General features: G+C 34.9%; 1 protein-coding gene across 1 annotated transcript in view; it reads left to right on the top strand.

The window, feature by feature from the left end:
• The window catches only part of RDX (radixin), an 85487-nt gene that overhangs the window by 6791 nt on the left and 53024 nt on the right, over positions 1 to 25672 (top strand). The window contains exons 2-5 of the mRNA XM_023644764.2: positions 9334 to 9406; positions 18714 to 18797; positions 22903 to 22998; positions 23540 to 23814. Coding sequence (XP_023500532.1) covers positions 9395 to 9406; positions 18714 to 18797; positions 22903 to 22998; positions 23540 to 23814 — 467 coding nt within the window. The 5' untranslated portion in view covers positions 9334 to 9394. The remainder of the gene's footprint in view (positions 1 to 9333; positions 9407 to 18713; positions 18798 to 22902; positions 22999 to 23539; positions 23815 to 25672) is intronic.

Raw genomic sequence — 25672 nt, 5'->3', positions numbered from 1 at the left:
TGGTGTTTCTTTTAAATTTACAAAATTCTTTTAAAAGAGAATCTAAGTTCAATATAAAACTTTGTTTTTAATTTTGCAATTCTGCTTTATATTTAAGTTCTAGAAATTTGCATTTTCAGTAACATGTATATATTGCTCAAAAATGTTGAATATTTCATTTCCTTGAAAATGCCTTTGAACAAAAATCAGTTTTTACATAGGCAAGTGCTTAATACCTTAAATAGAACTGCCCATCACTGTTACAGGAAATCCATTTACAGATGTGTTATACCAGTATTAGTGTGCACGGATGTCTTTAGTCTCTTGACCTGAAAACTACAGAGGAGAGAGCTTTAACTTGAAAAGCTCTTGTAATTGTTTGGGATGAGCTTGTCTAGAAAATGTCAGAAAAAGGCAGAATAAGAGCCAAAAGAGCCCAGAAGTAGATTTAGAAGGACTTCTGACTTTGTTAACTAGCGTTATTACTTTGGGCAAGTCACTTATCTGAATCTTAATTTCCTTTTTAGAAGAATGAGGGATTGTGATACCTATCAAGGGCAGTTATCCTGAAGATTAGATAATGGAGGTGAAGTGGCTGAAGAGTGCACATTCTACAGATACTTTCTCCAGGCACTTCCCTGTCCTTGCTTTTGGCTTTAGTTCTTTATTTGCAAAATGGACTAAGAATTCTTGTCCTCTTTGCTTCACTAGGTGAATTGCGTGGCATTTTATCTGTAGGTAAAACTGAATTATTATTGCTATTAAATTCAATATTAACACTGAACTAAAAATATAATAAGCATAGTTCTGTGTATATTAGAGGTTTTTAGCCTGTGGGTCTGTGAACTTGGATAGGGAAAAAAGTTACATCTTTATTTACACGTTTTCCTCCATTATGAATGTGGGCAGCAATAGCAGTAGCAGAGACTATTTCCGGTAGAAATTGCAGATATTTGCGTAATACATTACTAGTGTTGCAGATATCTCAAAATAGCATTTATACTCAGCATTGCTTAGAAGTTTAATTGTTAGATCCACTGGTGGGTATTGTTATTTAAAGATTAATAAAGAAGTACATATATTATTATATCATAAATTTGTGCTTTTTATATTTTGATAATTGTATTCCAATGTAATTGGTCTTTTATGTATTTTATTTTGTGCATTTATTACTTTTTTAGGAAGCAATTCATAGGCTTCACCAGAGGGGCTCATGCGGGGAAAAAAACGATTAAGAACTTTTTTGTAGATTGATGTTATTATGTTGATTTGACTGCCAGAGTTACCTTATTTAGTTTATACTTCTCCTGGTTACACTGTTTCTCAATCCCTGGTAAATTGGCAGAGGAATTCTTTTGTAATTTTTTGGTCTGTGGAGAGACCACAGTTATGTTCAGAGATTGCTTCTGTGTCTCAAAAGACAGAAAAAAATATACAATTAGGCTTAGGGAAAAGAATATCGTAAGAGTAAAATTAGGCAGCCTGGTATAAATTATTGAAGCTTCCGTGTAGGCTCAGTGTGGACCAGACCTAACACCTGTTTTACCACCTGGCAGGTGGGAAGAGTCTGTTGTTGTGCCCTGACTTAATAGAGCTCAAGGTGTTAAGCATGAGGCTGTGCTTTTCCATTGTATGAAGTAGAGAGGAGGCTGTTTTGGTCACTCTCAAAGTTAAAGAACAAAGAAGGGAATGTTTTATATGAGTGTTTTGTCTCTAAAATGTAGCACCTTGTTTGAGTACGTATTCATACACGTAATTTTCTGGAAATGAGAGATGTGTATGCTGGTAGCGTCTCTTAACACTACTTACTGGATATGTTGGTATTTTGCTGCCATGATTGCGTTCCTTGCCTCTGGGGTAGTCGGTATGGAAAAGAGGTGTAGGGTAAGACCACTAAGTAATTTAGGAAGAGTGGAGGGGAGGGAGAAAATGTTTTTTCAATGATCGTGTATTATGAGGGTAGAGAGAGGAGTTGATTTCTATTATTTATTTTTGATATACAATGGTTTAAGTGATTATAATAGTTTTTTTAGAGAAGAAAGAAAAGAAGACACTGAAAGTCAAAGTTAGTTTTCAAGATGAATCAGAGATGTAATTCCTGGTCATCTATCCAGGTATCTTGGCTTTTCTTGTGACACTTTATTAAATTGTCGATTCTGCTACTGACAGATGCCAGTTTTAAGAAAAAACATTAATACAATCATAGAAGGACTGGAAATGTGCTATTGAAGTTAAATAATATCATCATATAAATATTTTTCAATAATTATCAACTTGGTTGAACACTTAGGTTTTAATTACATTTATAGACAGCTTAATCCTAAAAAATTTAAGGGACAATTCTTACGTATATCATATTATGTCAGCTAGTAAATTGATACATAAACAATTTAGTGAAATATGTTTTTGAGGTTCTCATCTAATTTTTGAAATGAGGAACTTAACAAAAATAAGACCCTGATTAGTATTAAGTGTTCAGTTCTACATACCCAGAGATCATTTGTAAGGATACCTGTGTTTCTATCTAGTTACAATGCGTGGCTATTCTGCCTTTTCCCTTATCCTTGTGTAAAAGTTGACACAATTTGTCATAATATACAAAAAACCCTGTAATGGTCCATCATGTTATCACGTAGTTCAACATTACTTTACTTGTGATTTTAATTATTGGCTGTTATAATGATTGCTGAGACTATCTTGGCACAGATTACTTTCTTTTGTATTTTTTCTTTCTCTGGGTATATTCCAGAAGCAGAATTTGCTGATCAGAAAAGCTTGTAGCTTTTGTTATATATTGACAACTCACTTTCTAGAAATACAGAGCCAGTTTATGGTGTGAAAGCAGTATTTATCTACTTGTTTACCAACACAGTCTCCTCAGTACTGGCATGTATAATTAATAATTATTTTGCTAGTTTAATGAGTATGTAATCAGTAATACCTTAAAGCTGTTTTGATTTGTAGTTTTAATCAGCACAGTGGGGCATTTTTTTTTAATGTAAGATTTGTTTGTAAAGAGTTTCTCATTTAACTATTTACTATGTGGAGTCTGAATGATATCTTTATATATTTAGTTATTTCTTTACTTTCCATAGTAACTTTTTGTTATGGCTGTTGCATGTTTTTCTACTCTGTTGCTTTTGTTTTGATACTTATTTTATTCTACCTATGTAGGAATTTTAAATAAAACATTAATCTGTTTTCATCATAACCTATCTATCTTCCTTAGTCATATTTTTCCTCCAAAGCTAGAATTTTTTTTGTCTCTCTTTTTGAAAAAAGATTAAATTACTTAGATTTTATTAAATGTTACGGTGAAGTTATAGGTCCAACTTCAGTTTGTTTTCTTAGAATTATGATGTTCTTTCTTATTACAAAAGCTCTATGTTGTTTTTCTTATTACAAAAGCTCTATATTTTCATTTTAGAAATTTACAGATTCATTCTAATTCCTAGACACTCATTTTGGAGTATAATTATTCTGGTCTTTTCTCTTTGTTCATACTTTTTAGAAAGAAATGTGATAATACTGTATGTATGGTTTTATAACTTGCCTTTTTACGTAGTAGTTTTATTTTGCCGTGTCATTTAATATTTTTCTCTACCATTTTGATTGGCTGCATTGTGGTCTAGCAGAGCGTACAAGTGTGCCATGCATGGTTCACTTAACTGACTTCTCAGTATGACATATACTTTTATAAACAGCACTATAACTAGAATCTTTGTAGTTATAACATTGTATACATTCATTATTGTTTTCTTCAGGTAAATTTCTGCAAATGAAATTATTTAGCACTTTTTAAATATCAAAAATAGGAAGACAGTTTAGTATATGGGAGAACACTGGACTATAAGTGTCAAAAGATCTCTTAGCCATTTATTACCCCTGTAACTTAGGACAAGTCACTTTTATGCAGTGGACCTTGTTTCTTCAACTGTAAAGTGGTCATAATGTGACCTGTCTTGTTTGTCTCCTCAGTTTTTAGTTAGAAGAAAATTAAATAATGTATAGGAACATACAACTATGAAGTATTCTATAAATATAAGTCATTGTTAAGTAATCAGTTTACTTTCAGTTGGTAAATAAGGATGTAGAGCTTTAGTAAATTCTTCTCAGATAATTTATAATTAACTGAAATAAAACAGGGTGAAGACTAACTTGATTTTTAAGAGAGAACACTGGTCTGAAAATATGTGTTTAGAGGCTTCTTTTAGAAGTCAGCTGTATCCTTATTTGCAAAGGCTTTTTGTTAGGGACCCCCCCCCTCCCCCCCCCCCCGCCCCACTTCCCCACAGTTCATATAGATCACTTAGGCTTTTGGAGATTTTAAAAGCTTAATTAGCTTGCTTAACAACCTGATTTTTGTATATCCTGGCCTATGATATATTAATACTTTTATGTCAGCAGAGCTCTCTTATTAAACCTGAAACTTTAGTATGGATTATTTTGCTTGAAAGGTCCTTTTCTGTAGAGTATAACTTGAAGTAACTCTAAGAATTGAAAATATGGGTAAATTACTTTTTAAAGGAAAAGAAAAAAACTCTGCCTTCATTTAGTTTCAGTATTTGATTAATACGTAACTTCAGAAATTCTATAAACCTGCATACTTGATATTTATTTACCTGCTTAGCTGGCCTCGTGTTTGATACTTTTTCTATAATTTGAGTGCTTTAACTTAGTTTGTAGTCTGGCATGTAATTAATGCTCACTTTCTTTCCTTTGATCTTCGTTATTGGTGAGAGGTTGCACAGGAAGGGCACAACAGCCATATGGTTTAATAAATAACATGATCAGTAGATGAGGAAGCTCTCTTGAGTATCTGTTAACTTCTCTAGGGTGTGGCCATGGGTCTGAGATGGTAATGGATGCTAAATCAAGGAGTTAATGTAAAACTTGAGTCTAGGACAATTAAATCCCTAGTGCTCTGGTAGGAGCAAACTTGAAACACCTCTGTAGGGATACATATACAAATCAGGCCTTGCAGGATTCCCACATCGGGGAGTGGGTTAGGACATGAACTTTCTGTCCAGAATTAGAAACTTCATTAAGAAATAAGCCCTAATGAAATGAAAATAGTAGAATAATTTTATAATGACATAAAATAAACATAGGTATAAAAGAAGAATTAAAACGCATTATAAAATAGCATGGCATTATTAAAAAGCATTTTTTAAAAATCCGAAAAGGAATTTCTAGAAATAAAAATAATCACTGAAATTTTAAACTAGTGGAGAGATAAAACATTAAAAACAACTAGAGAGAATTAAGGACTAAAGGCATGTTGCACAGAGAGATAAAGAGTTGGAAAATATGAAAAAGTAGGCATAGATTAAAGAATAAGATATCTGGTATGTATCTAATAAGAATTGTTGAATGGAAAGAGACGATGGCTAATAATTTTACAGAATTTCAGAAAAGTGTGAGTCTTCAGAATAAGGAAGCTTACCAAATCCTGAACAAGATAAATAAAAGTAAATCTGAAGAACACCAAAAAAGAAAATCTTAAAAAGAGGCAGATTACCTCAGAGGAATGAGTTAGATTGACAACAGACTTGTCATCAGCAGCAGCAGATGCCAGAAGAAAATATCTTCCAAATGCTGAGGGAACACGGTCAATTTAGAATTTTGTGTGCAGCTAAACTATTACTTAATGAAAAAAAGGAAGTATTCACAGGGAAGATACAGCAATTGTAAACTTATACTCAATAACATAGCCTAAAAGCATATAAATAAGAAAGTGGCAGTATACAGGAAGAAATTAACATTGACAATCGTAGTTGGGAAAATTTAATACATTTTTTTCTCAAATTGATTAAGAAGACTAAAATGGGTTAAAATGGGTGATAGTGGAGAGACTGTAAACAAAACATTAAGTACTTGGTCTAGCTTGATCTAATTTATCAAATGCGGAAAAGACATTATTTTCATTTATATCTGGAACATCAAAAAAGAAGCTAAACTGACCAAGTACTAAATAGGAAGTTTTAATGAATTCTTTGGTTATAGTATAATAAACTTAGAAATAAATAATAAAAAGACAGCACTCGGCCCCAGGCCTCTAACCATTCCATTTGAAACCTTAAAAAAATTTCTTAGTAGTGATTAGAAATTGTAACTGGAAATTAAAACAGAGCTAACCATTATGAAAAAACCACGTATAAAAACCTGTGTGGGAAACTACTAAAGTGATGCTTAGGAAAATGGTGTGGTTTCAAATAGAAGGCAAGACAATTTTCTCAAAAACTATGCCCCAGAAAAGGAGATTTATATTTGTGTTCCTAGGAGCTCTCTCATTGTGAGATGTTCTCTCTCTTGAGCAGACAAGTGCTGTTTAGGCCAGGCCCGCTGACCTGAAATGCCTTAGTGCAGATGAGTTTGGAAAGCTCACAGAGCTCATCTGATAAGTGATTTAAACATAAAGAGGTAAAGAAATGTAGAGCAGATATGGTTAAAAAAATCACTTAAAAAAGAATACAGCGGTTACACTGTAGATATTAAAATATATTCCAACAGTACAACTAGGGAAAAAATTCCTAATGTTTTATATAAATGGGTAGTTGTGGCTTGGGATAAAAATTTTAGTGATAGTATAATAGACTAATTCAAAAAGTGCTTGTGTAATCTGAAAAATTTACTGTAATTCAAAAAGTTCTGATATAAAGCCCTCATGTCTCATGTGTGTGAGGAGTTTGAAGAGAACTGTTCTATGAAATATGAGATAAAGCAAACAATGTTCTGAATCAATATTTTATAGGTTTTTTTTTTTTTATTTTTTTTTTTTATTAAAGATTTTTATTTTTTCCTTTTTCTCCCCAAAGCCCCCCGGTACATAGTTGTGTATTCTTCGTTGTGGGTTCTTCTAGCTGTGGCATGTGGGATGCTGCCTCAGCGTGGTCTGATGAGCAGTGCCATGTCCGCGCCCAGGATTCGAACCAACGAAACACTGGGCCGCCTGCAGCGGAGCGCGCGAACTTAACCACTCGGCCATGGGGCCAGCCCCTATAGGTCTTTTTTTTAAAGTTTGGCACCTGAGCTAACATCTGTTGCCAATCTTCTTTTTTTTTCCCCTTCTTCTTTTCCCTCGAAGCTCCCCAGTATGTAGTTGTATACTGTGATTGTGGTCCTTCTGGTTGTGGCATGTGGGATGCCACCTCAGCATGGCCTGATGAGTGGTGCCGTGTCCGAGCCTAGGATCCGAACCAGTGAAACCCTGGGCCACCAAAGCGGAGCATGCGAACTTAACCACTCGGCATGGCACTGGCCCCAGATCATGTGTTTTTGATATTTAAGTATACTAATAAATAATCTAAATACATATTTGGTTATTTTACATGTTCAAATGATACAAAATTATTTTTAAATATTCTTACTTGCAAAATAGGGGGATGACTTTATATTTGGAGTTGCCTAATACTTAGACATATTTAGTTTATGACCTTAATACACATATTAGAAAAGAAAAAAGATTGGAAATTACTTAGGTAAACTTTCAACTTCAGGGATTAGAAAATGAGCCACAGAGTAAAGCCAACTAGTGAGAAAGAAAAATGATGAGGAAAAGGACAGAAATTAGTAAAAGAGAAAAATAAAAGAAACAGAAGATCAACAAAACTGAAAGCTGGCTTTTAGACCAATAAGCTAAGCAAACTTCCGGCAAGATTAATCAAGCAAAAGTGAAAGCAAAAATTAACAGCATTAGTAATGAAAAGAGGATTATAACTGCAGATGTAGTAGAGATATAAAAAAATCATGAGAGAATAATACTATGACTGACTTTCTAGAAATATGTCACCAAGACTCGTAGAAAAGCAGACTTGGCTCTGGAGTAGGGACTTAAGAGTTTTGACTATGTTATGTTTGAGATAATTTTTAGATATTGAGCAGGTCAAGTTAGCCAAGCAAGTTCTGGAGGCACAGATTTGGGAGTTACTGGCTTATAAATGATGTGAAAAGCAGGTCGATTTGGAGGCTCTTAAGACCTGAGATGATATGGGTCTGAACTAAGACCATAGTAGTGGGATGAAAAGAGAATACAGAATTATAAGATAGGGTGGAAGTACATTTGGGTTCATGAAAGTAGATGACTGCGGGAAGGGAATGTTGGTCTCTCATTTCCTAGATAATTGTTAAGGAAATAAGAGGAAATGAGGAGTTTAATACTTACCAACTGAATTTCATAGCTCAGTGTATGAGATAAAAAATATCTCAGGAGGAAGTTCCTTCTATAGAAAGTTTTATTGGCATGTGATTGAATAAAATTTAGGGAAGTGGACTGACTTCGATGCTTCATTTTTATTTTGATTTGGAGAATTTTCAATTTTGTTGATTATAGCATCTTAAAAACAATTGATAATGTAGTAGTAAATGTAAAACATTGTATTAATTTAGTTGACGCTAGTATAGTGAATAAGGTTTCTTGGCAGAGATATTACCAATGTAAGCTGATTTTAAAGTAATAATTTATCTAATACGCTTCCTGCTATAGATTTTCAGATTGGAATGATAATCACTTTTTCAGGACAACTAATAATGATTAAGAATGTTAGATATTTTGGTTAGGTTTGTAAGAGGAAAAACCAATTTTGTTAGATGTTTGTAAGAACATTTACCCAAAGACAGCATGACAGTTTTCCTAGATTAGGATTCCCTTCAGTTGCTTTTGGGGGAGAAGATACAATTTAACGTTGGTCTTGAGGACAATTCTAAGTTTCAGTTAAGGCAACTAGCCTGCTACTAAGTAGCTTGCAGCTTGCTGGTGAGGAGACTATGGCCGTTTTATACACCTTAGGTGAATAAGCTACTTTTTACATGTTTTTCTCTACTTGGATTTTTAAGCTCTCAAGAAGAAAAAATAATTTTCTTTAAAAAGTTATCTTTTTATAGTTTACATTAATCAGAATTTCTTTTTGTCTTTGGCAGTTCAGAAAAAAGGTTGGAAAGCGTTCTTGAGTTTCTCTCTTTAGAATCTGAATCCATCTCTCTTCACTGTTAGTTTCCTTCTGTCTACTCCATGCTGATGTAAGGGTGAACCTGACTCAGAGACAGCATTTGAGCCCTGAGCAATCTTGTTTCTTTGCTATGTGCTGTCACTAATTAAATTAAAACTTGTAGTTAGTGATCAGTATGTTTATATTGTGTGACTTGAGATGTGTGCTGTTTTAAGTCACATCTGTGAATGTTTTTAGAGAATGTGAAATGATAGTAGAAGACATTGGAAATTAAAATGAGAGCTCTGTTACTTTAAACTCATTTTAAAATGTTTTAATATTTATTTTATCCTATATAAATCATGTTAAAATAAAAGCATTATATAAAAATAGAATAGGTCAATTATGCTTTCTTTTTCTTTAACAGAAAGTGACAACAGGATTCATAAAAGTGAAGAATTTTTAAAGGTGACACAAAGAGAAGGAAAATGCCGAAACCAGTAAGTGTATTTTATTTTTGCCACTATTTACTTAATAAAATGTCAATAGTATTGAGTTCTTTTTGGAGCAAGGCAAAGTGCTATGGTAGAGCTTTTGGGAAGAAAAAGGCGTTGCTATTACTGTTACTTGTTTTCGATTAACATGTCTAGAGCACAGTGTTGTGGGCCAGTGAAGAAGAGGTGTAGGTCACATTCTGGTTAAGATTAAAATTCATGGGTTCTGGGATCAAACTGTGTTAGTTCTTATCCTGGCCCTGCCACTTAATTTGAGTGACTTTTGTTAGATTAGTGCTGTCTCTTCAATTCTTAATTTCTTCATATATGAAATGGACATATAATTACTTACTTACTTAAGGGAGTATGGTGAGAATTAGAAGATCTTGGTACACATTCAGTGCTCACTAAGTGGTAACTTATTGTTAAATAGGAAGAATTAACGAGAAGTTGGAAGGATCCGTGCATTATTAATGTTCTCATAATTCTAGCTTTGGTGCTAGTGATACCGATGCTGATGTTGTATAGTCTTAGATTTTTTGTTTAAGGGTACATGTGTGATCATTTTGCTTAGTTTTATAATTATATAGTTCTTGACTAAGGTTTATTCCTTTTGTCTTAGGATAAATATTCTTCATCTAACAAAACTAGGGTGTTTTTTCAATAATGTTTCTTTTGGCCAATTATCTTTTTAAGAAAATCATTGGTTATAGTTATTGGAATTTTCTGGTATGGATATCACTTTGGAATTTAAAGACTCAGCAGGTAACAAGGTGTGCATGGTTGGAGGGAGAGAAGAATAAAAAGAAATGAAAGGCATGAACATCAGGAAGGAAATGAAAGGAAGAAGTAAATTTTTCTGTTTGTAGGTGACATGATTGTTTATGTAGAAAATCCTCAGGAATCTACAAAACAACTACCAGGACTAATAACTGAATTTAGTAAGATTGTTGAACACAAAGTTGTATTTGTAAAAATCAGTTGTCTTCCATATATACTAGCAGCAAAATTTGAAAAAGGACGTAAAAAAAATTTCATTCATAACAGCATTAAAGACATAAAATTCTTAGGAATAAATTTACAGAACCTGCACAAGAGCTCTACACTGAAAACTTGTGAGAAATTAAAGACTGAAATATACAGAAAAATATACATTGTTCATAGATCTATTTAGAAAATATTAAGATGTCAGTTCTCCCAAGACGTAATGGTGGATTGAATGCAATTCCAGTCAGCTAAGTCCCAGCAGGCTGCTTTGGCTAACGAACAAAGTTAGAAAACCTTCACTCCTGGATTTCAAGACTTACTCACAAGCTATGAAAATGAGACAGTGTGGGGGCTGGCCCTGTGGCATAGGGGTTAAGTTTGGTGTGCTCCACTTCACAGCTTCAGATCCCAGGCACAGGCCTGCCCCTCTTCTCAGCCATGCTGTGGCAGCACCCCACATATAAAGTAGAGGAACCTTGGTACAGATGTTAGCTCAGGGCTAATCTTCCTCAGCGGAGAAAAGAAGACAATGTGGTATTGGTGAAAAGATAGATAATAGGATCAGTGGAATAAAAATACACCTACACACTTATCTTCATTAGAATTTCAACAGAGGTATTACACAGTTCAATGGGGAAATTAAATTCTTTCCCACAAATGATGTTGGAACAGTTATCCATATGGAAAAACTTGAACATTGACCCTTATATTGCAATTTATCCAAAAAATTAACTCCAAAAGGATCATAGCCCTAAATACAAAAGCCCAAACTATAAAACTGCTAGAAGAAAAGATAAAACATTTTTACAACTTTAGGATAGGCAAACTTTCTTAGGTAATACAGAAAGTTTGATCTAATAAGAAAAATTGGATTTCATCAAAATTAGAAACTTTTGCTTGGGCCAGCCCCAGTGGCCTAGTGATTAAGTTCGGTGTGCTCTGCTTTAGTGGCCTGGGCCTGGTTCCCAGGTGCAGACCTTTTTTGTATGTGGCCATGCTCTGATAGCGGCTCACATACAAAAAAGAGCAAGATTGGCAACAGGTGTTAGCTTAGGGTGAATCTTCCTCAGCAAAAACCAACCAAGCAAACAAAAACTTTTTCTGTTTGAAAGAGAGCAATAAGAAAATGAAAAGGCAAGACAGAATGGGAGAAAATAATTGAGATATAAAGTTCTTTTAGAACTCACTAAGACAGCCTAGTTCTTAAAAAATGGGCAAAAACTTTGAACAGATGCTTCACAAAAGAACGCACATTAATAGCCAACAACCACATGAAAAGATCCTTAGTGTTGGGGTCTGCCCTGTGGCGTACTGGTTAAGTTCACCCACTCTGCTTTGGTGGCCCCAGGGTTCACCGGTTTGGTCCCAGGCATGGACCTAAGCACTGCTTATCAAGCCATGCTGTGGTAGGTGTCCCACATATAAAATAGAGAAAGATGGGATGAATCTTCCTCAGCAAAAACAGGAGGATTGGCCGTGGATGTTAGCTTAGGGCTAATCTTCCTCAAAAAAAAAAAAAGATCCTCAGTGTCTTTAGTTAGCAGGGAAACATGAATTAAAACTACAGGGAGACACCACTTTATACTCACTAGAAGGGCTTAAAATAAAGACTGATAATATCAAGCTTTGGTAAGGATGTGGATCAGCTGTAACTTGAATATATTTCTGGGAGGAATGTAAAAGTTTACAACTGCTTTGTAAGCTATTAGTATAATTGAGTGGAGAACACTTATTATTCCTTGGAGTAAGGATTCAAAATTGTATATACAGTTTGATATAAATTATGTGGTGTTAATGCAAAAAATTCTGGAAGAAAAGATTTTAAGATATTAATAGTGTTAGATTTTTTTTCCTTTAAACTTTTAAGGTGAGAGTATAATTTGCCACCTCCAAACTCCTGCAAAATAAAAAAGAGAAAGTCTAATTTTTCAAAACACAAAGCTTAGAGAAATTTCATTTGATCTCCATGTTTTACACTGATTGTGTTGGCCCCATTTTATACTTAGTAGATGTGTAATCTTGGTCAAGTCACAACTTCTATAGACTTTTTTTTTACTTGTAAAATAAAGTTGATTTAATAAGTGCTTTGATTACCTCAGAGAATTACTATTAGGATCAAATGAAAAGGCGTTAAAAGTTGCCTTATAGTGCTTTTTTGTTAAACATACTTGTAAGTAATATTTGTATTTTTCATAATGTTATTTATGTTAACATCTAATAGAGTTATTCTTGTTATATTTAAATGAGTTAATAGCTTAAAATTTTTTCAGTTTTAATTTCTAATGTGGTAACGTTGATAGACACCCCACATAAACAAAAGCTTTTTGGGATGCTTAATAATTTTTAAGACTGTAAATAGATCCTGAGACCAAAAAGTTTGAGAACTTCTGGCCTAGGCCATTATTACTGTCTCTTTAAAGGTGAGTTATTGCAATGTCTGAGCTCCAGCCAGCAGAAATGGAAGAAACAGCATGGGGAGGCAGGCTCACTACTTTATGCCTAGGCGCTGAAGTGGCCTTTGTCTTTTCTGCTCATGTTCTGTTGGTGAGAGCTTAGTCATATAGCCGTACCTAATTGCAAGAGATACTGAGAAATGTTCTGTGGCTCAGTAGTCATATGTCCAGCTATAATTCTATAAAATTTTGGCCGTCAAACAATAAGCAGTCTCTGCCACAATCATATGGTTAGTTTAAAGGAGAAAAATCATGTGATAAATTCAGAAAGATCAGTTACTAGAATTGAACAACTATTCATGATTTAAAAAATAAAAACCAACACCTCTTAAGCTAGGTATAGAGGAAAACCTACAGCAAAAGCTGTTCTTAATGTGTTAACAGTGGAAACCTTTCTTTAAAAAAATCGTAAACAAAAGATATTATCACTGCTCTGTTCAGCATTGAACAGGGAAATCTGCACAGGAAAGGAAGTCGAAGCTCAAGGACTGGAAAGGAAGAAACACTCTTTGAAGATGTTAAGATTCTTTGTTTATATCAATGGTTGGCAAATTATGGCCTATATGCCAAATCCAGCCCACCACCTGTTTTTGTACAGTCTGCAAGCTAAGAGTGGTTTTTACATTTTCAGTGGTTGAAAAAAATTTAAAAGAATATTTCACACGTGAGAATTGTGTGAATACAAATTGCAGTGCCTATAAAGTTTTATTGGAATACAGTATGCTCATCGTTCATTATCTGTAACTGCTTGGTTGCTATAGTATCATTGTTGAGTAGATGCAACAGACTGTATGATCTGCAAAGGCTAAAATTGTTACTGTTTGGCCCTTTACAGAAAAAGTTTTCTAATCTCTGGTTTATGTAAACACAAAGATTGGCAGGCTCATTATAACAGTTGGCAAGGGAACTGATAAAAGGATCAGTATAAAAATCAATTGCATTTCTACCAGAAGCAAAACCAGGAAAAATTTTGGAAAACTATTTTATTAGGTTCAAAATCCTGTATTTGATACCCTTTCAGTTAGATGAGTTTTTAGTATTTGAAATTTTTGGGATTTTAGAAAGATGAATATGCTGTATATTATGTGCATATGTCATTATATAATGAAACTGTAATCAAGATCTGTTGCATCACCTCAGGAACATAATTCTATAAGCTGAATGTTCATTTGAAGTAGGATAAGTGAATTCACCAGATAATCTCACATCACTTCATGTCAGATTTTTGCTAGAAATTGCTAAACTTCAGTTTTCAGTGCTTTTAGGATGTTAAGGGATTATGGACCTGTATTTATAAGAGCTACAAAACCATAATGATCTAAGGGAAAGATATCTAACAAATGATCGATATGATTTTTATGGAGAAAATTGTAAACACTTTTTTGGAAGATATTAAAGAAGACCTAAGTTAGTGCACAGAGCTGTAGTCATGGCTAGGGAGAGTCAATATTGAAAAGTTGTCGTTTCTTACCCTAAGAGACTAAGTTTAGTGTAGTTCCAGTTTAAATCATAATTGTGGTATTTTGATAAGTTTGCAACTTTGTATGAGCCAAGAGCAAGAACAAAGAGCCAAGAATAGTCAAAACAGTCCTGAAGATAATGAGAGGAGACTTGCCCTGCCAGATATCAAGACTTATGTAAAGTGTAACTGTAATTAAGATGGTATGGTATTGGCAGAATAGTTAAATTGACCAATGCAACAGAATAGAGAGCACACAATCAGACTCATACCCATTGACATTTGATTTGTGACAGAGTAGTCTTTCAAGAGCAAATTAACTAATAATATAGATCATTTTGAAATTTTAAATCTCCATATCATTATCCTTATGGGGATTAAAAAATGAAATTGGACCTCTACCTCAAATCATTAGCAAAAATCACTCAAGACAAATTATGAAAAATAAAACTTACTAGGAAATATAAGACTATCTCTATGACTCCATAGTAGGGAGGGATTTGTTAAGGATGGCAAAAAATGCTACTTGTATGTAAAACATTAATAAATTCAACATTAAGATTAAGAATGTGTTTACCGTAAAGGGCACTTCATGAAGTAAATGACAGGCTGCAAACTGGGAGAAGATTTTTTTGTAACACAAATAACTGACAAAGGATTAATGTCTAGAATATGCTCCAACATAGGAGTAAGAAAAAGACACCCCAATAGAAAAATAAGCTATAGGCATGAAAAAGGATTTGAAAGATAAGGAGACTGAATGGTCAATAAACATCGTTTTCTGTTGCTCCATAACAAATTTAGTACCTTAAAACAACATCCGTCTATTATCTCACAGTTTTATAGGTTAGAAATATAGAATGATGTATCTGGGTTCTCTGCTCAGGCTCTCAACGCAGAATTCATTTCCTTGCGAAATGATCCATCCTTCTTTACTGGAGAATGAAGTCTCTGGTGTTCTTGCTAGCTGTTGGCGAGGGGTCACTCTTAGCTCCTTTAGGCTGATGTCAGGTCCTTGCCCCATAGCCCCTCCATTTTAGCAATGGAGAACCTCTTTTGTGTCAAATTCGTCTCGCACTTTCAATCTCTCTGACTTCTGCAACCAGTCAAGAAAATGCTTTGATTTTAAAAGACTCATGATTAGCTTAGACCCACCCACACAATCTTTTTAAGATCAACTGATTAGTAACCTTAAGTATGGCTGCAAAATCCCTTTTGTCATGTAGCATAGCATAATCATGAGAGTAATACCAGAGGGTGGAGATGATGGGTTGGGGGGACTGTCTCAGAGTTCTGCCTACCTCACATACAAAAATGTTCTCAGCCTCATTAGGAATCAGGGATTTGCACATCAAGACCATATTGAGATATTGTTTTATATCCAGTAGATTGTCAAACATTAAAAAATCTGATAATACCAACCCTTGGTAAAAATATAGATCAGCAGGAATTCTTACGTACTATTGATGGGAGTGTAAGTTCAATCATGTTGGAAGACAATTCAGCAATACATGGTAAAGTTGAAGGAATGATACTTTATTCCTTCGGAATTCTGAGTATATACTTGTAGAGAAACTCAGACACATGCACTAGGAGTCATTTACAAGAATGTTCATAGCAGTATTCTTCTTAATAGCCAGACAGTTGGAAACATTTAATGTTCATTATTAGGTAAATACGTGATTGTTTAGTCACATGTAGATATTATATGGCAGTAATTACAACTACAGTCATGCATCACTTAACCATGTCCCGAGAAGTGTGTCGTCGGGTGATCTTGTCCTTGTGCGAACATCATAGATGGTATAGCCTACAACACATCTAGGCTATGTGGTACTAATCTTAATGGGACCACAGTGGTATATGCGGTCCCTCGTTGATTGAAATGTCATCATGCAGCACATGACTATACACACAAAAATGTGAGTGGATCTTAGAAATGTAATTGTGAATAAACAAACTACAGTGTAGTGCAATTTCTGTTTAAACTTTTTGTTGAAATAGAATATACGTATCCAAAAGAATACATCATTAGTGAGTAGTTGATGAATTTTCAGAAAATAAATATACTGATGTAACCATTGCCCACATCGAGAAAGAGCACTTTTTTGGTAAGTACTATAAAATTTTAATACAGCTAACAATCAAGAAAAATTAAATATTTTACATATAGATACCTACATTTGTGGTAGAACTATTCTTTTTTAAAAAAGCAAGGTAGTGACAAACACAAAATTCAGGTTATTGCTTACCTGTGGAGGATTGGGGACAGAGAAATTCAAAAAGAAGAAATACACTGATATATGCAACATTATTTGTTATTTCTAGTTATTAAGTTGGATAGTAGATTTATGGGTAAAGAAGAACTTTTTCTTTGCTCAGAAAATTTCTCACACAGAATGTGGATTTTCCACGCAAAGCAGTTCTCCAGTTCTGTGCAGACACCAATTGTGTGTCCTGCAGTTTAATTCATTCTGACGCCAACTACCTGGAGTTAGTACAGACCCCACAGGTTAAGGGCTCAGTTCCACAAGACTGCCCCCCACTTTAGGTGCCACTCACAAGTAGTGGGTCCCCAGGTTACCCATACATCTGTCTAATTGGGCTACAAACTGAGGATTCCCTTCATCCCCTCCTCAGACTCTATAATTTGCTATAAACAGATCACCGAACTCAAGGAAACACTTTACTTACTATTCCCACTTAATATAAAGGATCTTATTAAGGGTACAAATCAAGGATACAGATGAAGAGGAGGCACATAGGAAGAGTCCAGAAGGGTCCTGAGCAAAGGAGCTTTTGTCCTTGTAGAGTTTGAGGTGCACCATCCTCTGCATGTGGATGCATTCACCAACTTGGAAGTTCTCTGAACCCTTTTGTGTAGGGTTTTTATGAATGTTCCATTACGTAGGCATGATTGATTAAATCATTGGTGATTGGTAATTAACTGAATTCCCATCCTCTCTCCTCTTCCTGGAGGTTGGTGTGGGTGGCTCTAATCGTGTAGTTTGTTCCTTTGGTTACCAGCCCCCATTCTGGAGTTATGTCGGGGCCCATCCAGAGTTACCTCATTAGCATAAACTCACCTGTGGTTGAAAGGAGCTTATTATGAATAACAGAAGACACTCCTCTCACATCTATCATTCAGGAAACTCCAAGGGTTTTAGAAACTCTGCTAGGAACCAAGATGAAGATCAAATACGTATTATTGTATCCCAGGAGGTTTCATTTTATTATGCTTCATTGTTTACGTATGTTACATGTATTGTTTAATGTGTATCAGTATTTCCTAACAGATAACTGTTTTAAAGAAAGATCTGAAAGATTTATTTGACTAGAGAAGTATTTCAGATAAAAGCTACATGTGCAGGGGCCGGTTAAGTTCATGTGCTCCGCTTTGGCAGCCTGAGGGTCACTGGTTGGGATCCTTGGTGTGGACCTACTCACTGCTTATCAAGCCATGCTGTGGCAGGTGTCCCACATATAGTAGAGGAAGATGGGCACAGGTGTTAGCTCAGGGCCAGTCTTCCTCAGCAAAAAGAAGAGGATTGGTGGTGGATGTTAGCTCAGGGTTGATCCCCGCCCACCCCCCCAACACTCCCCACCCCTACTCTCACCCCCGCAAAAGCTACATGTGTAGAGGTTCTGCTTGTTAGAATGAGGAAAACATTTAAGGGGAAGTAAGAAGTCTGATTTAGAATTCTAACATTGTGAGTTAAAATCAAAAAGATAGATTTGTACCACATCATGGTGAATGCTAGGTGGAGATGCTACTCTGGAGTTAAAATTGTTTTGGTTAAGGCATGTTAAATTTTTGGTGAGATATTTGGAAAGGTATTTACACAAAAAAATTAGAATTTAAGATAGAGTCTAACAAAGGGCAATAGATGAATGCTTTTTATAAGGTGAAGAATACATTTGTAGTATGAATAAAACTAAATATCTGATTTTTGTGTTGAAAGAAATATGAGATAGTGAATGACATTGGAAGAATTTGTAGTTATACCTCAGTTTAAATGTCTGCCCTGCCATTTGATATCCATGTGTCCTTGGGCAAGTAATGGGAACTCTGAGTTTCCATAGAAATGAACATCTTCTAGTATTGTTGCAGGGGCTGAATGAGAATATGGAAAGCTCATGGTCTTGTGCCTAATATATGTTAAATATTCAATAAATGTTTTTAAAAGAGAACTTTGTAAGCTCTTTGTTTTTCAAGTAGATTTGAGATTTCCTGTGATTAAAATCAAACTTTATCACTTTAATAAAGAAAATATTAGGTACAATTATGAAGTTGCTCTTGACTGGCTACATATTATATGACTTTATTTTATAAATCAGCTGAAGGTATTTTCTCATGCCTAATACTTAGTAAGTATAATCTCTCTCCTGATTATCCCTTTTGTTTTTATTACAGATCAATGTACGAGTAACCACAATGGATGCTGAGCTGGAATTTGCCATTCAGCCTAATACAACTGGCAAACAACTTTTTGACCAGGTATCGTTTAGCCACATAAAGTATGCAACTTTTAACATCATAATTTGGATGCTACTGCAACTTGTTTCTGTGTTTTCCTATACCTTTACTAATAATGCAACAGTGTAACACTAGGAACTTTCCATAGGTATTCAGAGATCTTAACAACTATAGTGACATTCTTACTCTTTCTCATTCCTAGATTTGAGGAATAGGACTTTTTGAAAATAATTATTAGCAGGTATTTATTTAACATCTGCTATGTAAATCATTGAAATGAAGACTAAAAGGAATTAAAAGATAATCTACATGGTGGAATAGGTGGAGATTCTAAACAGAGGAGATGGCAAGAGCAAAGGCGCAGAATTATAGGCTAAAGTAGGCACCTAAGAGCAGTTTGATGTCATGTTAAAGAACTTGGACTATTGATGTTTTTTCTCATTCTTGAGTACACGTTTGTCACCTGTGGAGCTTTAAAAAAAGAAAGGCAGTGCTTGGAAACCATCTCCAGAGATTCTGATTTAAGTGTCTGGGGCCTACTCTAAACCATTAGTATTTTTTAATTTAACCTCCCCAGGTGATGCTATATGTAATGTTGTAAGTAGTCAAGTTTTATTGAGAAACGGAGGAAAGAGATTGGTGCCCAGAGGTCAAGTGATTAAGAAGGTGAACTGATGATTGCAAAGAGGAGGAAGGTGAGGTATCTTGCATGGCAGGAGTCTTAGAGGAGGATAACTTACATATGAGCAGGAGCGCAGTGGTCTGTGGTCAGACTAACTTGACCTTAGAGAATGGGAGAGAAAGTTCCTAGAATCACAGCAATAAATAACCCATTAGATGTCTTGGTGTTATCAGCTGTCATTCTATCTATATACTGATCCAAAATATGATGAAATAAAATTTTAAAATTTTGTTAATTTTAAAAAGTTAATAGGGTGGTTTCTTTTTTTGACAAAGTAGTATACTTAATCTCCTGACTAGGTGATTAATGATCTTGAAAGCCCTGATAAGGTCTTTTTTGGAGGATGAAAGACTGTTTTTGTGTGAGTGAGCGAATTTTTAAAGCAAAATCATAAGCAGCTACATGATCCTACATTATGGATATTTTACCTGTGAACAAATATCCCCTTCTGTTGATTCTTCTTGACCTCCTGTTTGTAAATATATTGCCTACTTATTTGAATAAAAATGTGAATGGAGTTAGCATTTATTGTACTTTATAGCAAGTTGAAATGTTATTTACAGTGAGCGAAATGTTTGTGGTAGTCAAGAACTAATCAGCAAGTGGGCCTTTTTGGTATTGGATACAGAGAAGTATGTGTTTTTTATTAAGTAGGTTTGCTTTAGTTTGGATACCAGGGAAAATGAGACCTTATTTACTATAGTGCAGTAATGTATAACAGTTTAGAAGTGTGGGCTCTGGAGCTGTGGTGCCTGCAGTTGAGTCCCAGCTCTAGCTGTTTGACTTTGGACCGATTACTCTCTTTGCCTCATTTTTCTCATTTGTACAATTAGGATGATGATAACATTACTCCCTCAGAAGGTTGTTATGCGAATTAAATGAGCATCCATGTAAAATACATAGAACAGTATTTGATACATATGTACATACACACAACATACGTATATTTCATATTGTAAATGAAGGTCTAGATTAAGGACTATTGTTATTTGTTATGACTCCCTCAGTAGTTAATTCTTTTAGTCAGTGTTCTGTTTCCTGACACTTCTCTTGAGCCTGAATCTGAGCATCTAAAAGCAGGTTTTCCCTTGGATGTAGTGAGTATATGGGGTGAGCTGGCGGGTAGACAGGTTGAGGGTCGGGCCAGGAGCAGAGCTGGAAGAGGAGTCATCCTCAAATGAGGGTACGTAGACACCTGAGTCCACCTGTAGCAAAGCCTCGCTTCTGATTGTGATGTTGGCAGGAGGCCAGCTGCTGTGTGCAGGGGGCTCTAGTTGAGTGCTGGAGCTCCTTTGGTTTGCTCCCTGCTGACTCTTCCTTTACTGGCCTCCTCTTCCAGCTTCTACCTGTGTGATTAGAGAGTATTCAAATCCCCAGAGAGTGCTCAACATGATCTGTTAGGATGCAAGAAAAAAATGTTAAAATGTCTGTTTATGTTTTTGTCTTTCCTCTTTCAAATTTTTTAAAAAATATATGCTTTATAATGTATTAGTGTGATAGCGTTTGTATAATTTATAAGTAAATATATATGGTAGTTATATGCCTAAGCATTTTTTTTTACTTATAAAATTATGTGATTGAAAGTTTCTGAGAACAGTTCCAAAAGTAGGGAAGGAGCTGCTAGGAGATAACGGCCTCTTAAGGAATCTCACAACTGAGCTCTTTTATTCTTCCTGGTGTTGTGATAGTCTGAAGTCAGTTAAGGTACTGTCCCTTGTGCCCATTGTGGCAAACCCTCCTTTGACTTAGACAGCATTGTGAACCACACAAAGATTGGAGGCAAAAGCTGAGGCCACTTTCTTTGATACACTTCTCTCTGTTGCTCTTGACCCGTGTAAATTCCCCACTCCTGCCACTCTGAACAGGAATGTTTTCTGTGGCTCTGCTGGGACAGCCGATCTTTTGCCAAAGTTAAATTATCTGGGATCTCCTTTGTCCACATTCAAGTTTTGGTTATTTGGCATTGATCTGCTTTTGTATCATTATGAATCTTTACATGCCTTATCATCCAAAAATTTCTCAGCTTTTGGTTTTTTGATGATAACCTTTCTTAGCACAGCTGAATATTTTTTCATTCTTTCTTTCTTTTTTGGCTTGAGAAAAATGTGCCCTGAGCTAACATCTGTGCCAGTCTTCCTCAATTTTATATGTGGATCACTGCCACAGCATGACCACTGATGCGTGGTGTAGGTCCACGCCTGGGAACCGAACCCAGGTCACCAAATTTAACCACTAGGCCACGTGGCCAGCCCCTGTTCTTCCTTATTTTTATTTTTTGTTTATGTGTCACTTCAGTGAAGTTTTTCAAGAGAGGGAAAATAAACTGAAGGGTTCAGTTTGCCGTCTTGAAACCAAAAGCCTGGCATATTTTTAGATTTTTTTTAATGAAGAATGTTCATTGCTTAAGAACTAATGTTAATCTTTCTCTAAAGCTTTTAAAATGTGATAAGTTCTCACCTCCCCTGGCTCATTTCCTTCATTTTAAATATAGATTAAAAGAAAAACAATATGCTTTTGTTAAGCGTTATTACAGTCCTTCACGTGGGGCCTGGCTCCCCACTTCATTTGCTCTGACACTTTGAGTGCCTACCACAGGATAATCATTCTTTGAGATGACATGGATAGTAAGATAAGGCAGTAATCTCTGTCCTTGGTTTTAAACAGTCAAGGAGGGTAATAGACACACTACTAATAATATAGTTAATTATGATAGAGTAAATGTTCTAATAGCAGTATAGACAAGTACTATGGAGACATCAAGGAACAAGTGATTAATTTTATGTTGATGATAGGAGAGCTTCATTCACAGAAGGCATGTTAGTTGAGGTGGGCCTTGAGGAATAAGTTATTCAACAGGTGGTAAAAGTACAGAATGGACATTCTAGGCAGAGGGAAAAGTGTGAGTAAAGCTGTAGAAAGGTGAAATTTATGGGATGTTCCAAGAACGGCTTCTTGCTCCCTGAGGGAAGAACATAGAATCTATGATGGTGACTGAAGGGAAGCAGGAGTTGGGGGTGAAATCACCAGCTGGAGAACCTGGGGTGTGGCATGTAAATGTCCTCAGAAACTCTCATCGCCAGGATGATACTATTTGCCTTGCCTACCTATGGGGATAAATTGAAATAGGAAAGGATTGTGACAGCTCTGTGTCTCTTTCCCAGGCTCCTCTTATCTGTTGGGTCATGATGGGAGATGAAAAGGAAAGGAAGTAGAAAAAAGTGGATCAACAAATAGGATTGAAAGGATGCTACAAAATTTAATATATAAAATCTGAATTTAAGTTTTCAGAAATGTTCTTTTAATTAATATGTTAAATTTAGGAAAGATTTTCTCTATAACAAAGGAATATACCTATAATACATTTGTAGTTTTGTTCTTCTTTTGAAGTGTAGTGCCATTTAGTTATAATGTGAATGCTGAACTGAAATTGACTTTTTTTTTAAGGTGGTGAAAACAGTTGGCTTGCGTGAGGTCTGGTTTTTTGGGCTGCAGTATGTGGACAGCAAAGGTTATTCTACGTGGCTTAAGCTAAATAAAAAGGTAAAATATGTATGATACCATTAGCTAATAATTAACTTACTTTGAAGTTATCCTGATGATGAATTTGTGCCAGAAGAGCTCAGGGTCCTCATGGTTTCAGGCTTTCTTTTCCAATTATCTCTGTGGATCATTCAAGGTATCATGTCTTTTAATTCCATAAGGCACCATCAACTTAGCATCTTAGAAAATAGAAATATTTACTTTTCCTATTTGAAAACTGAACACATATGAAATACTATGTGTAACTTAGTACTTTGACTTTGATTTAAACATCTGCAGGATAAGCTTCTTGACAAGTTTCAATGTGGTTATTAGATAGGATCTATGAGTTACAGCTCACATTTGTGAACGTAGAATCTTTTTTCTCACATGTTATATTTTTTATAGGTTTTGAATCTTACACACTGGAATCTTACTTACAGATTTAGAATATTACTTATGTTTCACATCTTACTTTCTTCCAAAAAGAATTGGATATGACTAGGTTCAGTTATTGTGAACTTACGACTTTTGTTGATTATACTTGAAATTACTGTTTCAGGTGACACAGCAAGATGTTAAAAAAGAGAATCCTTTACAGTTCAAATTTAGAGCTAAATTCTTTCCTGAAGATGTTTCTGAGGAATTAATTCAAGAAATAACCCAGAGACTTTTCTTCTTGCAAGTTAAAGAAGCAATCTTAAATGATGAGATATATTGCCCGCCAGAAACTGCTGTTCTTTTGGCTTCCTATGCTGTGCAAGCCAAGTATGGAGATTATAATAAAGAGATTCATAAACCAGGCTACCTGGCTAATGATAGACTCCTACCCCAGCGGTAAGTGAAACATGCTTTTATGTTATATCCTTTGGAAAATTACATTTCAGAAGTTTGTAAATAGATTTTTCTTTTTTTTAGATTTTAGGTTTCCAGCTGGATTAGAGAGTAGGCTTTTGGAAATCATGGCCTAGTAGCTACATAGGTTTATATACTCTGTAATTACATAAGCTGTCTGCCTCTTCTCTCCTCATTTCCACAAGATAAGCAATAATAAATGGAGGTAGAGATAATTTGGGCTTGAGGGAGGATATGACTGTTGCTGCTTGGTAAGTTCTTACACAGGCAGATAGGTGCTTAGTAAATGCTTTTGACAGTAATGAGTGCCAGGCTATGTTTTTTCCACAGAATTAAAATTAACTTTCTAACTTTTTAAAAGGCATTTTAAACTCCATTTTCAGGCTCCTAGTCTAGTGCTCTGTTCTTATCTGCAGTATATTGCTGCCTCTGTAACAGTTATTTTAAAGTAGCATGGCATAGGAAAAAATCATTAGAAGACCTAGATTTTGAGTACTGATTCTATCCTTTGCTAGTTATGTGAGCTTAGGTGCACAGTCTAAAATCTGTGAATCTGCAAAATGGGGATAATAATTCTGGTCTGCTTACCTTAAAGTTTATGCTTACAGTCATGAACTCTATGATTTACAGTTTTAGCTGTAAAATGTGATATGTGTTAGTTGGTCGTATTTTTTATGAAATCTAGAAATTATGACGTCAAGTATTGCTTTTAAATATCTCAGTTCTTGATTTTAGTAGCACACATGTCCCTGACCTTAGAGTGCACTCGGAGATCTTTCTCTTGGAACCTGGAAAGAAGTTGTTACTGTTCTTCGTCCAAATTGCTGAATTTTGAAATTTCTATGTAAATGCAAAACTGTATATTATTAACCTAAAATTTCAGTTCTACATGCACCACTTCCTCATAGTGTTTAAACTCTTAGATGTAGTTTCTTTTTCATAGGTGTGAAATATGAAGAAAGACGTTCTACTTCATGTTGACTTTTATTAATTTCGTTTGGTGGTAGGCATTAACATTTATTTTTAGCTAATAAATTGTATTGATATATGCTTTTAAGGTACCATTGAGTACAGTAGCTTTAATATTTGATCATTAAGTGTTAGACTGTTTTAGCACAGTAGTAGTTATCTTAGAGAGTAAAATAATGCGTGTTCACTATAAGAATCAGGATTATGAGATACTTTTAGTCTGTATGTTTGGTTTTGATTATTATTCCAACCCCAAATTCTTTGTCTCAGGATTTTTTTAAGCACTGGATTGAGTAATTGATTACTGGCTCAGTAGAAATTCCATTTCAGATAAGGGTTAGTTTTTGTTTTTAATTGAGGTATAATGTATATATAGTAAAATGCACAGTGGATTAGGTTTTAAATCAATACATAAGGTAATATGTTAAGATAAATTACTCTTAAATTTCTTAATTGTTCATAAAAGAATAGGCATACTTTATCTCAACAAGTATAACATAGATATTCTTTCAGTGTTCTATCAGCACATGAATTAATTGGGTTACATTTAATTGTCCGTATGATTGAAAAACCTCTTTTAAACACTGGATCACATGTAAGCACAATTAACTTCTTTATTTTGAATACATGTGTGCTATAACTTGCTCTATTTAAAAAGGAAGATAGCCCATGTTCTTCAGGATTTGGTCTTTAACTGAAGGTCTAGGCAATCAAGTGTTCTTCAAGTCGATAGTCTCTGAGGACTAATTCCAGCTATCTACGCATAAAAGAGACTTACTCGTAAAGTCTGAATACTAATTTTTTGGTTTAGAATGGAGAAAATACCTTCACAGTGATTAATTTATTCCATGAATGATATATGGCACACTTT

The sequence above is a fragment of the Equus caballus genome, chromosome 7 (genome assembly GCF_041296265.1).
Source record: "Equus caballus isolate H_3958 breed thoroughbred chromosome 7, TB-T2T, whole genome shotgun sequence".
NCBI lineage: Eukaryota > Metazoa > Chordata > Mammalia > Perissodactyla > Equidae > Equus > Equus caballus.
This window is presented reverse-complemented; position numbering and strand designations above follow the sequence as displayed.